The sequence below is a fragment of the Zea mays genome, chromosome 10 (assembly GCF_902167145.1).
Source record: "Zea mays cultivar B73 chromosome 10, Zm-B73-REFERENCE-NAM-5.0, whole genome shotgun sequence".
Classification (NCBI taxonomy): domain Eukaryota; kingdom Viridiplantae; phylum Streptophyta; class Magnoliopsida; order Poales; family Poaceae; genus Zea; species Zea mays.
This window is the reverse complement of record NC_050105.1, coordinates 143,016,784-143,031,631: the sequence shown is the minus strand read 5'-3', so window position 1 is coordinate 143,031,631 and position 14,848 is coordinate 143,016,784. Positions and strand designations below refer to the sequence as shown.

General features: G+C 47.4%; 1 protein-coding gene and 1 pseudogene across 2 annotated transcripts; one reads left to right on the top strand and one right to left on the bottom strand.

The window, feature by feature from the left end:
• Positions 1 to 1,176: 1,176 nt before the first annotated feature.
• Positions 1,177 to 3,905, top strand: LOC100384261 (uncharacterized; annotated as a pseudogene). Its single transcript, NR_145673.1, has 4 exons — positions 1,177 to 1,537; positions 1,836 to 2,012; positions 3,018 to 3,080; positions 3,369 to 3,905. The product of NR_145673.1 is annotated as an uncharacterized protein (transcript).
• Positions 3,906 to 10,444: 6,539 nt separating this feature from the next.
• On the bottom strand, positions 10,445 to 13,289 carry LOC542098 (zea floricaula/leafy 1). Its single transcript, NM_001111731.1, has 3 exons — positions 12,855 to 13,289; positions 12,154 to 12,563; positions 10,445 to 10,922 (listed from the first exon to the last, which is right to left on the bottom strand). Exons 1-3 carry the CDS (start codon positions 13,261 to 13,263, stop codon positions 10,566 to 10,568), a joined length of 1,176 nt encoding a protein of 391 aa, NP_001105201.1. The 5' UTR covers positions 13,264 to 13,289; the 3' UTR covers positions 10,445 to 10,565.
• Positions 13,290 to 14,848: the final 1,559 nt, after the last annotated feature.

Below are 14,848 nucleotides of genomic sequence, written 5' to 3'. Positions count from 1 at the left end.
AATGAACCTTGAGGATAATTAAGCCCATTAGGCGAGTTCACCAAACTCTATTAAATAATTATCATTCAAATGGTATAACCATTTTTCTGATGTTGTAATATTGCCACAAAATATATCATATCTTCATATGTTGGAGAATTCCAGATATCATATAAAGTGTACCAAAAGATATTTGAAAAATTGGTGTACACAACGTATATAATCTCTATGTAATGAAACAATAGAGTAGATCTCTCAGTAGTGAGCAACACTTTTGCTGCCTAAAAGCATGATCTCTGAGCTAATATATTCGAAGAACATACCGCCGTCAATGCTTAGGTCTCACTACCCTGTGCTTGACCAAATTTTAAAAACAAAATAGTAATCACCATAATGGTGAAAACCAAAATCAAATCTCCTACATCTCTACTTGGGAGAACACAAAAAGGTAATCATAATCATCATATGATGTAGACATCTCACTGATGGGCAATAACTTTTTGCTGTCTAAAGGCTTGGTCACATGGCAAATAAATTCTTAGAAGAACTCATTGCAGTCAAAGCCTAGATCTTCATCACATGTTTAATAATCCCAAGTTAAAGATATGCATTTATATTTTGCATGGAATTCACCTTGATTAAGTTACTTAATTATGATACTTCCTTTTAAATTTGCCAAATGATGTCCAAGCATGATACTTGATGCCATCAAGGGCGAGTTCTTCAAACTCTATTAAATAATCATCCTTTAAAAATTACATGTTCACGCTAAAGTGTAACATATAATTAGGATAATCTCTAAAACTTTGGAATAGACCCAGTATGATAACCATTATTTTGAACGAACACGTTTAGGTAGTCACACATTGGTATAGACCTTTCAGTGACAGGCGAAACTAATCGCTCCATCAGGCACGGTCTCTAGGCAGGATTATTCATAACGCAACCAATACTTATGACTCTATCACATGTGTTCAATCTTAAAATAATGGTAATATGTGATAAATTTTATATAATATTAATTCTTTTAAAATTTAAATATGATTCATCACGCATATGAACAATAATATATAAATACACATATATTTATAAATATTTTTTTTAAATTTGACAAATGAATGAGACAATTAATAACCATGGGGCCAGTATAGTCCAGTATTAACTGGCAATATCTTAGGCCGGTCGAGTAAAAGATCCACTAAAAAAAAGCCTATCGTCTTGCCGATTTGCTCCCACTCGGCCGCTGGAACGCACCTGCGCCCTACGCCTCCATCCGCCCTCCATCGCCTCCACCGCAGGCCATAGAGCCCGTCGTCCGCCGCACCTAGCGCCTTCGGCTCCGGTCACAGGCCCCGCCGGACCGCCCGCAGGCTGCAGCGCCGCGCCGCCGGCCGCCGCAGCAGTCCCGCGCGGTCGCGCAGTTCTGGTCGTCTGGTCTGGCCTGATGCCCGTAGCGCTGCGTGCCCGCCTGAGACCCTGAGTAGGACTGTAGGAGACTAGGAGGTAGTAGCAAGCAGCAGCGTGCTCCGCGGCTCCGCACTCCGCTGGTCTGCTTGAGGTGTGGTGAAGTTTTCTGAACTCTGAATTTGTGTTCATCAATAATATCAGTTCATGTGTTGGGTGAGACTGTGAGGATTTAACTAGGATCTGCTGCGATAAATATATTTAATCTAATTTATTTGTCAATGTGCAGATTTATTTTGGTAATTTAGTTCATATTTGGATGGAAAAAGGAAAAGAAGATTGTCCAAAAAGTATCTCTTTATTATGCGTAAATGAAAATGATTATGTTAACACTCATTGTTGTAATACCTTCTAATTATCTAATACATATTATGTGTTTTGTAAAATGACAGATTTGAAGAGTTATTTCGGTCAAGGTTCTAGTGGAAGTGGACCAAACACTCGTGCTAGTGGAGTTTGCAATGAACCCGAAATACAAGTTCAAGTTCAAGAGAATAATAGTGAAGAAATTCCAATTGTTCAAGAAGAGAATGCACATATTCCAGATGCCAATGGTGAAGATGTTGATGGTATAAATCATTTAAACCTGGATCACATTATTTCTAATCTGGGACTTCATATTCCAATTAATTCCTTTGCTCCTAATATTAGAGATGAAGTTAGAAGGGCTTTCATAGCTAAAGGTCCGACTCAACAATTGGTCATAATTTTCTTGTCACATGATAAAAGGAGCTTTCAAAAACATTGGTTTAGACAACATAGTTGTTTGGAATATAGTGTGGAGTAGAATAAGGCTTATTGCTTCTATTGTTACCTTTTTAAGCATGATCGAATGGATGATAAATTTTGACAAGATGCATTTACAAAAGTTAGCTTCTCACAGTGGAGAAATGTTTATACGGTATTTTCAAAACATGTCGGTGGGCCTAATAGCATACACAATGTTGCAGCAACAACATTTCATGATTTTTGTAACCAAAGGTCCAGTGTTAGTCATAAGGTTTCAAATTATAGCAAAGATGCATTGGTCAAATATGAGACACGGTTGGAAACATTCTTAAGTATTGTCTGTCTTCTTACATTGCAAACTATCATTTCGGGGACATGATGAGACTAGTACTTCCTTGAACAAAGGGAATTTCTTAGAATTTCTTGATTGGTACAAAAAAGGAATGAAGAGGTGAGAAGAGCTTTAGATGAGTTGTGTCCCAAAAATGCCAAGATGACTTCGGGGACGATTCAAAAAGAACTTGCAAACTGTTGTGCAGAAGAAGTCACACATGCAATTAAAGAAGAAATGGAGGATTGATATTCCATGTTCTTGTTGATGAATCTCGTGATATATCAATTAAAGAACAAAATAAGAAAACTTGATGGTGTGCTACATTAAAAGAGGAATTTTTAAAAGACTCGATCTTCAGAAAATTAAGAAGGCATTTCAAAATAAGGAAACTAGACAAATACAATTGCCTAGGTTTTCTAGAACTCGACTCAACTAGAGGTATATTCTTATTTCACTTGTTCACAATTTTTATTTCAATTTGCTATTGTTAACAATTTTTTTATTTTTCCAGATTTTATTCGATATATGACATTTGGTTGTAAATGGATTATGATCACGATGACTTTTAAATAAGGTATTTTTCCACATCTATCTCTTATTTTATAGCTATGAGTTGTTTTAAATTATGTCGTGAATTTTTATTCTTCCTTGCGTTAGTAACACCTAAATTTTTCTGTGTCCTCCGTCACTATGCACACAGAAGCGAGATCATGCATTTTTTATGGCTGCAATCGAGTTCTGCCTCTTTACTGTGGCATGCTTATGCATGCACTCGTTCATGCACACATACATGCATTTCAAATCTCAAGTCGAGGTTGAGACGAGTACCAAGTATGACATGGAGTACCTCCTGGCTTGGCAGCCTTTCCTGGATGACGCAATTGGACAGGAAGTAGATGATCATGGTGAGGATGCCCACGTCCTTGGCCTCCGACGCCATCTCTCCTTCAACTCCGCATAGTCGCCAGATGCGGTTGCCTGCGTCGTCGATGGCCAGTTCTTTGTACTCCCTCGAGAGGTTGCACCAAGGCTTCGTTTGCGAGCATGCCGCACGGACGGACAACGACAAGCGCGCGGGCGGCAATGGCGGAGGAGGACTCAACAACCCAGGTCTACGTCCCCGTCCCTGCCCCGACGCTGTTTCGTGGGGTCGGCTCACTCTGCGACGACGTGCCGCTCGCGGAGTAGGATGCCTACCACGCGCCGCGCATTGGCGCTGCCACCACTCCAGCCACCTGGGCTGAGTACGACGACATAGTCTTCACCGCGGACGCAGGCTGCCGTATGTTGGTTGTGATCGTGAAAAAAGATATATGCGGACCTAATCAAACATACTTCACTAACTCCATTAAATCTTTTGAAGCTGTAGCTGTCCATGTTGAATAATTAGACAAATTCCAATCTAAATTCCGAATATAAATCATGACCAAATCAGAAGAACTGAAATAACAAGCCAAATCAGATGATGCGTACTGATTAGACTTACTGATCGATGGCACGCGCCGGAATCAGCAGGGTCGACGATGTCGAAGTAGCGAAATCAGCAGGGTCGACGAGGTCAGCAGATCACGAGCAGTCGCGTGAAGACGCTTCCCAAAAACCTTATTCGCCCTCTCCCGGTGCAGGATCTAGAAGACGAAGGGTTCCGGAGACCTGCTCTCCTGATCGCAGATGCACCTCTGCGGTCGGGACGAAGGGAACTAAAAGGCGGCTCAGCTATGAAGAGAGGCGAAAGCGAACTGGGATCTGGGATGATTTGGAGGCTGGCTGCCGGGCTCCTTTTATAGGGCCGAGTCCGCGACCCCCGTGCTTATCCGCCCACGAAAATCTCGCAATCAGTTGAGATTTTATAGGGATCGGTTAGGATAAGCGTAACAGCCAAGAAACCAAAAAATCAAACGACAAAAGGTAGCCGCGCCCCCGCAAGGCGAGGGGCCGGATTTCGGCGGACCATTCACGCGCATGTCGTGCGCCCGCGCCCTTCGCCCCGCCCAGGCCAGGCCAGGCCAGGCGAGGCGAGGCGAGCGAGCGCGCGCGCGTGTGGCTCTCCACACTCTCTCCTCTCATCCATGACTTGGTGAGTGAGTGTGGCTTCCATATTTAAGCTAGCTCTACTCCACAAGAGCTAGCAATATGGTACTATTGGTTCCACCTATCCCTTTGCCATCCACTTATATGGGCTTTTGAGATTTTCCTGGAATTATTAGAAATTCTTAATTGGGCCAAGCCCATAAATCCTAACAATCCCCCACCAGATCTCAAATGCCCATCTGCAGTTTTCGCCACTGTTCACTACTGTTTAATATACTAGTTTTTCAGCAGAGACTGTTAAGTTGAACTTCCGCCTAGAACTCCAAGTTACACCAACCCACAACTTGGACAATGGACTATGCCTTGAATTGCAAGTTTTGCGTGAATGGGTTTCACTTGAAGTCATGACTAGTACTTGGCTACCAGTAGTCCCCTTCTCGGGTGGAGCATATACGTCGTACTCCAAGGTCTCTTCATGAGTTTACTAGAGATCACCCAAATCTCATAGACTGCGACGTTAGACAGTCTAACTCATATAGGTGTGTTCTTTCAAAGAATGTTATGCAGGACAACATCTTCGCTAATACAAGCCAACAGAACACATTAAGGCACAAAGCCAACCTGCCTTACAGCATTTGAGAGTATTGCATCTTTACTTAGAGAGGGTCAAAGGTTACTCTCCTCAGTTCACCAATGGCTTGTTCTTCCCAGGACCTAATTCACGGGATCTCCGATCACATAGACTGGGTTTCCACCATGGCAACTTTATTCGGGTCTCATACCCATCTCTCTCGATGCGATTTCTATCACATTACGTGGTAGTCCCTTGGTAAAAGGATCTGCCAGATTTTTATCTGTTGAAATATAAGTCACACTTATAACTCCGGAGTTTCTCAACTTTCTGACAGACTTCAATCGTCTTTTGACATGTCTTGATAACTTTCCATTATCCTTAGAACTCGTCACTTTAGCAATCACTGTCTGATTGTCACAGTTCATAAGGATAGCTGGTATTGGTTTCTCAACCACCGGCAAGTCCATCAAGAGTTCACGCAACCATTCTGCCTCAACGGTTGCTGTGTCAAGTGCAGCTAGCTCGGCTTCCATGGTTGACCTCGTCAAAATGGTCTGCTTGCATGACCTCCATGATACCGCACCTCCACCAATAGTAAAGACATAACCACTGGTGGCATAAAGCTCGTCTGCATCAGATATCCAGTTCGAATCACTATATCCTTCAAGTACTGCATGCTGACCAGAATAGTGAATTCCATAACTCATTGTACCTTGCAGGTAGCGCATAACCCGCTCAAGTGCATTGCCAATGATCAGTCCCGGGGTTTGACATGAACCTACTCAATTTGCTCACAGCAAACGAGATATCGGGCCTTGTTGCACCAGCAAGATACATGAGTGAACCGACAATCTGAGAGTATCTCAATTGGTCTAAACCAATTCTCTTGTTCTTTCGCAGTGTCACACTGGGATCATAAGGTGTTGGAGAAGGTTTGCACTCAGAGAAGCCAAATCGCTTCAAAACCTTTTCAACATAGTGAGATTGCGAGAGAGTAATCCCACCATCTGCCTTAATCAGCTTGATGTTTAGAATCACATCAGCTTCTCCCAGATCTTTCATATCAAAACTCTTTGATAGAAAAGACTTGACTTCATTGATCACATCAATGTTTGTGCCAAATATCAATATATCATCAACATATAAGCACAATATAACTCCTTCGCCCCCACCACAGCGATAATATACACACCTGTCTGCCTCATTAATGGCAAAGCCTGCAGACGTTAGAGTAGTGTCAAACTTCTCATGCCATTGCTTTGGTGCTTGCTTCAGACCATACAAAGATTTCAATAACTTGCACACCTTGCTTTCTTGACCCTTTACTACAAACCCATCAGGCTGTTCCATATAGATTTCCTCGTCCAGCTCTCCATTAAGAAAAGTTGTCTTTACATCCATCTGATGAACAAGGAGACCATACGAGGCAGCCAAAGAAAGTAGTACTCGAATAGTGGTCATTCTAGCAACAGGTGAGTAAGTATCAAAGAAGTCTTCTCCTTCTTTCTGAGTATAGCCTTTAGCCACAAGCCTAGCCTTGTACTTTTCAATTGTACCATCAGGCTTGAGCTTCTTTTTAAACACCCACTTACAACCCACGGGTTTGCATCCATAGGGTCGATCAGTGACTTCCCACGTACCATTTGAAAGAATGGAGTCCATCTCATTATGAACTGCTTCTTTCCAATCATCTGCATCTGGAGATGCAAATGCTTCTGCAATGGTAGTAGGAGTATCGTCCACAAGGTACACAATGAAATCATTACCAAAGGATTTTTCAACCCTTTGTCTCTTGCTCCTTTTAGGAGCATCATTGTCATCCTCCTCTAGGACAATTTCATGTGGCTGTTCAAAACTCTCAATAGGTGTATTATGTCCAGGAATTATCTCAGAAGAGTATCTAGAATTGCTATGAATGTCTTTCATTGGAAATATATGCTCAAAGAAAGTAGCATCACGTGATTCCATAATAGTATCAACATACACATCAGGAACTTCAGATTTAACTACTAAAAATCTATAAGCTATGCTACACGAAGCATATCCAAGAAAGACACAATCCACTGTCCTTGGACCAAGCTTGCACTTTTTATTAATTGGTACATTGACTTTCGCCATGCACCCCCAAGTGCGCAAGTATGAAAGTGATGGTTTTCTCCCAACCCACTTCTCATAAGGGGTTTTCTCTTCTTTGCCCATAGGAATTCTATTCAGAACATGACATGAAGTCAGGACTGCCTCCCCCCACCATGCCTTAGATAAACCACAAGTGTCTAACATGGCATTCACCAGGTCAGTCAACGTACGGTTTTTCCTTTCAGCAATCCCGTTTGACTCGGGTGAATAGGGAGGAGTCCTCTCATGAATAATGCCATGTTCTGCACAGAAATCATCAAAGACTTTGGGAAAGAACTCGCCACCACGATCTGATCTAAGACGTTTGATCTTTCTCTCTAGTTGGTTTTCAACTCCAGCCTTATAGATTTTAAAGTAGTCTAAAGCCTCATCTTTAGTTTTTAGCAAGTATACATAGCAAAATCTAGACGCATCATCAATCAATGTCATGAAGTATCTCTTACCACCTTTTGTCAACACACCATTCATCTCACAAAGATCAGAATGTATGAGTTCTAGCGGTGCCAAGTGTCTCTCCTCAGCAGCCTTATGAGGCTTTCGAGGTTGCTTCGACTGCACACAACTATGGCACTTAGAACCTTTGACTATGGTGATATTCGGAATTAAACTCATGGTTGCAAGCCGAGACATAGAGCCAAAATTAATATGACAAACGAGAATGCCAAATACTCGCAAGATCATCAACATTAGCACAAATATGGTTCACAGACTTATTATTGAAATCTAACAAAGAAAAGCGGAACAAGCCTCCGCAATCATAGCCTTTACCAATAAATTGTCCAGACTTGGACACAACTAATTTATTGGACTCTAAAACTACCTTGAACCCATCTCTACATAGAAGGGTTCCGCTAACGAGATTCTTGTGTATAGAAGGGACATGATGCACGTTCTTCAGCTGCACGATCTTTCCCGAAGTAAACTTCAGATCCACCGTGCCAGTGCCATGAACAGAAGCATGTGACCCATTCCCCATTAGCACGGAAGAATCCCGGGCGCCTTGATAAGAAGAGAACAAGTTGATGTCAGAACACACATGAACATTAGCACCAGTATCAAGCCACCAGCTAGGTGATTGAAATACTGAGAAGATGAAAGGTAAATTACCATACCCTTTGTCTTCCTCATTGCTAGCGACCACTGTGTTGACATTGCCCTTTTTGCCACGGCGATCCGCTCGATCGGGACAATCCTTGGCAAAATGACCCGCCTCGCCACATGCGAAACATGTCAATTCAGCCTTGTTCTTCTTTTTCTTGAAGTTGGTAGTTTTGTTGGGCTTGTTAGATTTTGGCTTTCCTTTGCCCTTGTTGTGGTTCTTCTGAACCATGTTGGCGCTGGAGTGGCCCTCGCCTCCTTTAGATCCCGTGTCCTTAGCCCGAGCTTTCTCCTCAACATCCAGAGACGCTATCAGATTTTCAACTGATATCTCCTGTCTCTTATGTTTCAGAGCTGTGGCGAAGTTCCTCCATGTAGAAGGCAACTTTGCAATAATGCATCCGGCCACAAATCGGTCAGGAAGGACTATCTTAAGGTGGTAGAGCTCCTTGGCTATACACTGTATTTCATGAGCTTGCTCTACAATAGAGCGATTATCAACCATCTTATAATCATGAAAGCTCTCCATGATATACAGGTCACTGCCAGCATCTGATGCACCATACTTAGTAGTAAGTGCATCCCACAACTCTTTCCCGTCTGTGTACTGCATATTCGCATCAACCAGACGGTCAACAAGGGCGCTAAGAACGGCTCCCGTGAACATAGTATTGGCATGGTCGTACTCTTTCTCCTGTTCAGGAGTCAGTGGACCCTCAGGTCTGCCTTTACTAACATGGAAGACATTCATAGCAGTAAGCCAGAGCGTGGCCTTGACTTGCCATCTCTTAAAGTGCATACCATTAAACTTTTCTGGCTTCAGCGCGTCGGCAAAAGCAGCCATAGAAAAACTAGGAAATTGTCTACAATAAGGTTTTTGGATTGTTGAATAATTAGACAAATTCCAATCTAAATTCCGAATATAAATCATAACCAAATCAGAAGAACTGAAATAACAAGCCAAATCAGATGATGCGTACTGATTAGACTTACTGATCGATGGCACGCGCCGGAATCAGCAGGGTCGACGATGTCGAAGTAGCGAAATCAGCAGGGTCGACGAGGTCAGCAGATCACGAGCAGTCACGTGAAGACGCTTCCCAAAAACCTTATTCGCCCTCTCCCGGTGCAGGATCTAGAAGACGAAGGGTTCCGGAGACCTGCTCTCCTGATCGCAGATGCACCTCTGCGGTCGGGACGAAGGGAACTAAAAGGCGGCTCAGCTATGAAGAGAGGCGAAAGCGAACTGGGATCTGGGATGATTTGGAGGCTGGCTGCCGGGCTCCTTTTATAGGGCCGAGTCCGCGACCCCCGTGCTTATCCGCCCACGAAAATCTCGCAATCAGTTGAGATTTTATAGGGATCGGTTAGGATAAGCGTAACAGCCAAGAAACCAAAAAATCAAACGGCAAAAGGAGGTAGCCGCGCCCCCGCAAGGCGAGGGGCCGGATTTCGGCGGACCATTCACGCGCATGTCGTGCGCCCGCGCCCTTCGCCCCGGCCAGGCCAGGCCAGGCCAGGCCAGGCGAGGCGAGCCGAGCGCGCGCGCGTGTGGCTCTCCACACTCTCTCCTCTCATCCATGACTTGGTGAGTGAGTGTGGCTTCCATATTTAAGCTAGCTCTACTCCACAAGAGCTAGCAATATGGTACTATTGGTTCCACCTATCCCTTTGCCATCCACTTATATGGGCTTTTGAGATTTTCCTCGAATTATTAGAAATTCTTAATTGGGCCAAGCCCATAAATCCTAACAGTCCAAACATGGCGTATCAAGCGCAATTTAGGTTCTGTTTGGTTGGTTGTGACTATGAAAAAACTATTATGGATTGTGAGCCGTTAAAGAACTAAAAACCGTTTGGTGGAAACCACTAATATATGTTAAATTTTTTTGATATATGTTTTCACATTTCCATCCGAAAGCCGCTAAAAGCAGGTCCATGTTTTCAGTTTGGACTGCGAGAAAGTCGTTTTTTAAAAAAAAGTTACTTCCGGAAACATTTGGTTTGGTTTGGTTTTTAGCTTTTAGTCCTAAAACTAAACAGTGCCTAAATCTAAGCCCACTCCTGACTATAACCGGGCAACGCAACATACAAGTGAGAACTGAGAAGTGGCAACATCATATGAGAGGGAATCCAATTTTCCATGGTGGTTCACACTCTAAAAGAAAAAGGAACTGTGAGACGTACGGCGACGGTGCAGGCACACATCGACGACGCACGCTAGAACATCGGGGGCGGCGGGAGTCCGGCGGCAGCGTGGGCGTGGCTCCCCCGCGCCTGGTGGCAGAGCTGGCGCAGCCTGGTGGGCACGTACCAGACGGCGAGGCGCGGGTGCGCGGCGAAGACGGCGTCAATGTCGAAGCCGTGGCGCGCGGCGATCTCGACGAGCGGCGCGTAGCAGGCCTGCCTCCAGGCGCCCACGTTCTCGCCGCGGGACTTGTACGCCCGGCGCAGCGCGTTGGAGGCCTCCTCGTCCAGGCAGTGCAGCGCGTAGCAGTGCACGTAGTGCCGCATCTTGGGCTTGTTGATGTAGCTCGCCCCGCACTTGTTCGCGTACCGGAACACCTGGTTGGTCACCTGCAAGCAAAGCACGAGCACGATCGCGCGCGCCACGCGAACATGTCGCTCATCAGCCATGGTTGGTTGGTTCCCGTGCAGTGCAGTGCAGAGCAGCTCGCTGCTCGTGTCGTGTCGCGTCGCGCACAAGTGCGCACGCAGCAGCAGCAGCAGCAGCTGCTCACGGATCGAACAAGCTGCGCGCGCCTGGCCGGTCTCGGTCTGGATCTGGGTGGGCTAGCCTGGCGCAGACGCAGACGCAGGAGCGCATCGATGCGGCCGTCCGGGTCAGGTCAGTAGGTCACCAAGCTATCATCATATCCAATCACCCTGGAATCCGTCCAGGCCAGACCGTGCATTCATTTCACTTCGACGCACACCGTCTGAAGACTGGGGGCGAGCACGAGACTACTCGTACGCCGGCCACCAAACTGCCACAAATCGAGCCCACGTGGCTCGTACAGTCGTACTGGTACGCGCGAAACCGGTGGCAACAGCACACAGCCACGGACTCCGAGAGAGTGTCGATGCCATGCATGCCCGTCTGACCCTAGGGCCGGACAAGACGACACAAAGCCACCCCAGGCTTTGGCACCGACGACTGATGACACGTCACTCGCTTTATCCACGAGTGCGGGTGCGTCTCAAGCAAAATATACTTTAAGCAGTACGTATGTACAAGTGCTACACGATCATTACGAGTACTTGAATTGAGGACCGCATATACTATGGTGATGTAGTACATGTACTAGCATAGACTTAACGGCGCAGGAAATATAGAATTCCACTACAAAGGGTTTGCTGCTTCCTTCCTCCTAGTCCTAGGTAATGAGAGCGGGCTTTGGCGCTTTGCGTGCCACTATATTTTCTTTACCATTATATTGTTATAGCTTGTCAACGACCTAAAAAGATTGGTACATTCACGACAGTTGTTCGTATACAGAAAACGTCTGCCGTTTGTATATTATATGTAAAAATGTTACTCTGCTAAATGAATAAGGGGGTGTTTGGTTGCTCCTGCTAAAGTTTAGCTCGGGTCACATCAAGCGTTTGACTTTTAAATAGGAGTATGAAATATAGACCCAATCAACTGGACTAGATTCGTCTCGTCTTTTAATCTTCGGCTGACAAATTAGTTTTATAATCCGACTACATTTAATATCCGGAACGGAGGTTTAAACATTCGATGGGACATGAGCTAAATTTTAGCGGGGTGTAACCAAACACCCCCTAAGTGTGTGCGCGCGCGTACCTTGGTAGGGGATTTGTGGCCGCCCAGCTTAGCGATGGACTGCACCTGGAGCAGGAAGACGCGGCACTGCTCGTACAGGTGGAAGAGGTAGTCGAGCCCGTTCTTCTTGGCCCTCGCCACCTCGCCGGGCTCGGTGACCACGAACGGGTGCTCCCGCTGCCTCTCCCCGGAGCCTCCCGCGGACGACTCGGTCGACTCCGACCCGCCGCCGTACTCGTCCCCGTCGTTCTCGTCGTCCAGCACGTTCAGCGGCCTCAGCTCCTTCTTCCTCCTCGCCTTCTTGCCCTTCCTCGTGCCAACGACCCCTTTCTTGCCCTTCTTGCCGGCGGTCGTCGTCACCATCCTCCTGCCGGCCTCGCCTTCTGCCATGCCGCCGCCGCTGGCCGCGGCGTCGCGCTCGTCGGACAGCGCTGCGAGTTTGCGGTATGATCGAACAAGAGCAAGTAACATCACAGGCGAGCAGAGCAGAGCGCGTGACTCTAGTCCCAACAAAGACTGATGCATGGACACTGTCCGCATGCATGCATGCATTAACGCAGGCACGATGCACACGACCATCGACCAGCGACCACATCATCACATCACATTGCTCGCAGAGGCAAAACACACAGAACTAGTACAGAACTACAGAAGAAAACTGAGCATATATACAAGTATGTCTGTATGTGTGTGACACGAGTACATACTCCTATACGCCGTACCTTCTTGTGACGCGGCATCCAAGGTGCTCCCGGCGTGGAAGCAGCGGGCGCCGAGGGACATGACGCGGCCGCGCTCGGCGCGCAGCGCGGCGCGGAGGCCGAAGCGCTCGCCGAGGAGCACGTCCCAGCGGAACAGCCCCGCGAGCGCGGCCATCATGTCGTCCAGCTCGCGCTCCGTCATGCCGAGGAGCGTGCTCGCCGTGAACCCGAGCTCCGAGATCCGCGCCACCGTGGACGGGCGCACGCCGTAGCCGGCCACCAGGTCCTCCAGCTCCCGCGGCGCGTGAGGCGGCAGCAGCAGCGGTGCTAGCGGCGGAGGCGGAGGCGCGGGCGCGGGCGCGGCGTGCGCCGGCGGGCCGAGGTCCCACCGGAACGGGTGCGCCGCCGAGAAGGCGTCGTTGGGATCCATGCTCTCTCGGCTCGCGCGCGTGTGAGTGAGGAACTCAAAGGGTTGCCAACTTTCTGCTCCTGCAGTCCTCGTGCCTTGACGGGCTTGGCTCGCCGTGCGCCGCGGCTGTTTGTTATATAGCGGTAACTGTTTTCCAATGCAAGGGCAAGGCCGGCCGGTCGACCTGAACTTGACGAATGAATCTCGGGGACGCACTGCACTGTAGGCCTAGTCCTACTACTAGCTTTTGCGCGCGCATTTATGCTGCCGTGTCTGTCGACTGCTCGTAGCGATCTATCGACGCGGGAGCGTGCTCTGTTACGACGTGAAAACGACTAGTCCTGTTCCTGTACAAAGCTGCACTGCACCGAGCACCGTCGTCGCCCCTCGCGATTTGATAGTCTAGATTCTACGCCCCTACTACATTACGTGCTTGCTCTGGAACATAAAAAAAGAAGCACACGGTGAGGCAATAATAAACACTCCAACACCACCACCACTGCACCTGCGTTGCCATTGCCACTGTGCAGTCCCGTCGCGGCGTCCGTGTGGATGTGTGTCCCCGTTGCACGTCGTACGCGTGGCTTCCTTTTTCTTTTTCGATTCTTGCCTCCGAGTGAAATCCCTGACGCGCGTACCGTGTATGTATGTGAGTCAACGTGGATTTCAGAGCTCACCGTGGATAATGGAGGATAAACACGTCGCGGGTTCATGCATGGTTCAACTTCAACAGGTGCGTTGGCCGCGTTGGTTGAACTTGAACGGTGCTACTGCTGCCTGCAGGCGAAGCGAAGAATAGATCTGGAGTGAGTAGAGGCCGGAGATTGCACCTGTTGAATAATTAGACAAATTCCAAATTAAATTCCGAATATAAATCATGACCAAATCAGAAGAACTGAAATAAAAGCCAAATCAGATGATGCGTACTGATTAGACTTACTGATTGTTGGCGCGCGCCAGGATCAGATGGGTTGACGAGGTCAGCAGATCACGAGCAGTCGCGCGAAGACGCTTCCCAAAAACCTTATTCGCCCTCTCCCGGTGCAGGATCTAGAAGACGAAGGGTTCCGGAGACCTGCTCTCCTGATCGCAGATGCACCTCTGCGGTCGGGACGAAGGGAACTAAAAGGCGGCTCAGCTATGAAGAGAGGCGAAAGCGAACTGGGATCTGGGATGATTTGGAGGCTGGCTGCCGGGCTCCTTTTATAGGGTCGAGTCCGCGACCCCCCGTGCTTATCCGCCCACGAAAATCTCGCAATCAGTTGAGATTTTGTAGCGATCGGTTAGGATAAGCGTAACAGCCAAGAAACCAAAAAATCAAACGGCAAAAGGTAGTCGCGCCCTCGCAAGGCGAGGGGCCGGATTTCGGCGGACCATTCACGCGCATGTCGTGCGCCCGCGCCCTTCGCCCCGCCCCGGCCCGGCCCGGCCAGGCCAGGCGAGGCGAGGCGAGCGAGCGCGCGCGCGCGTGTGGCTCTCCACACTCTCTCCTCTCATCCATGACTTGGTGAGTGAGTGTGGCTTCCATATTTAAGCTAGCTCTACTCCACAAGAGCTAGCAATATGGTGCTATTGGTTCCACCTATCCCTTTGCCATCCACTTATA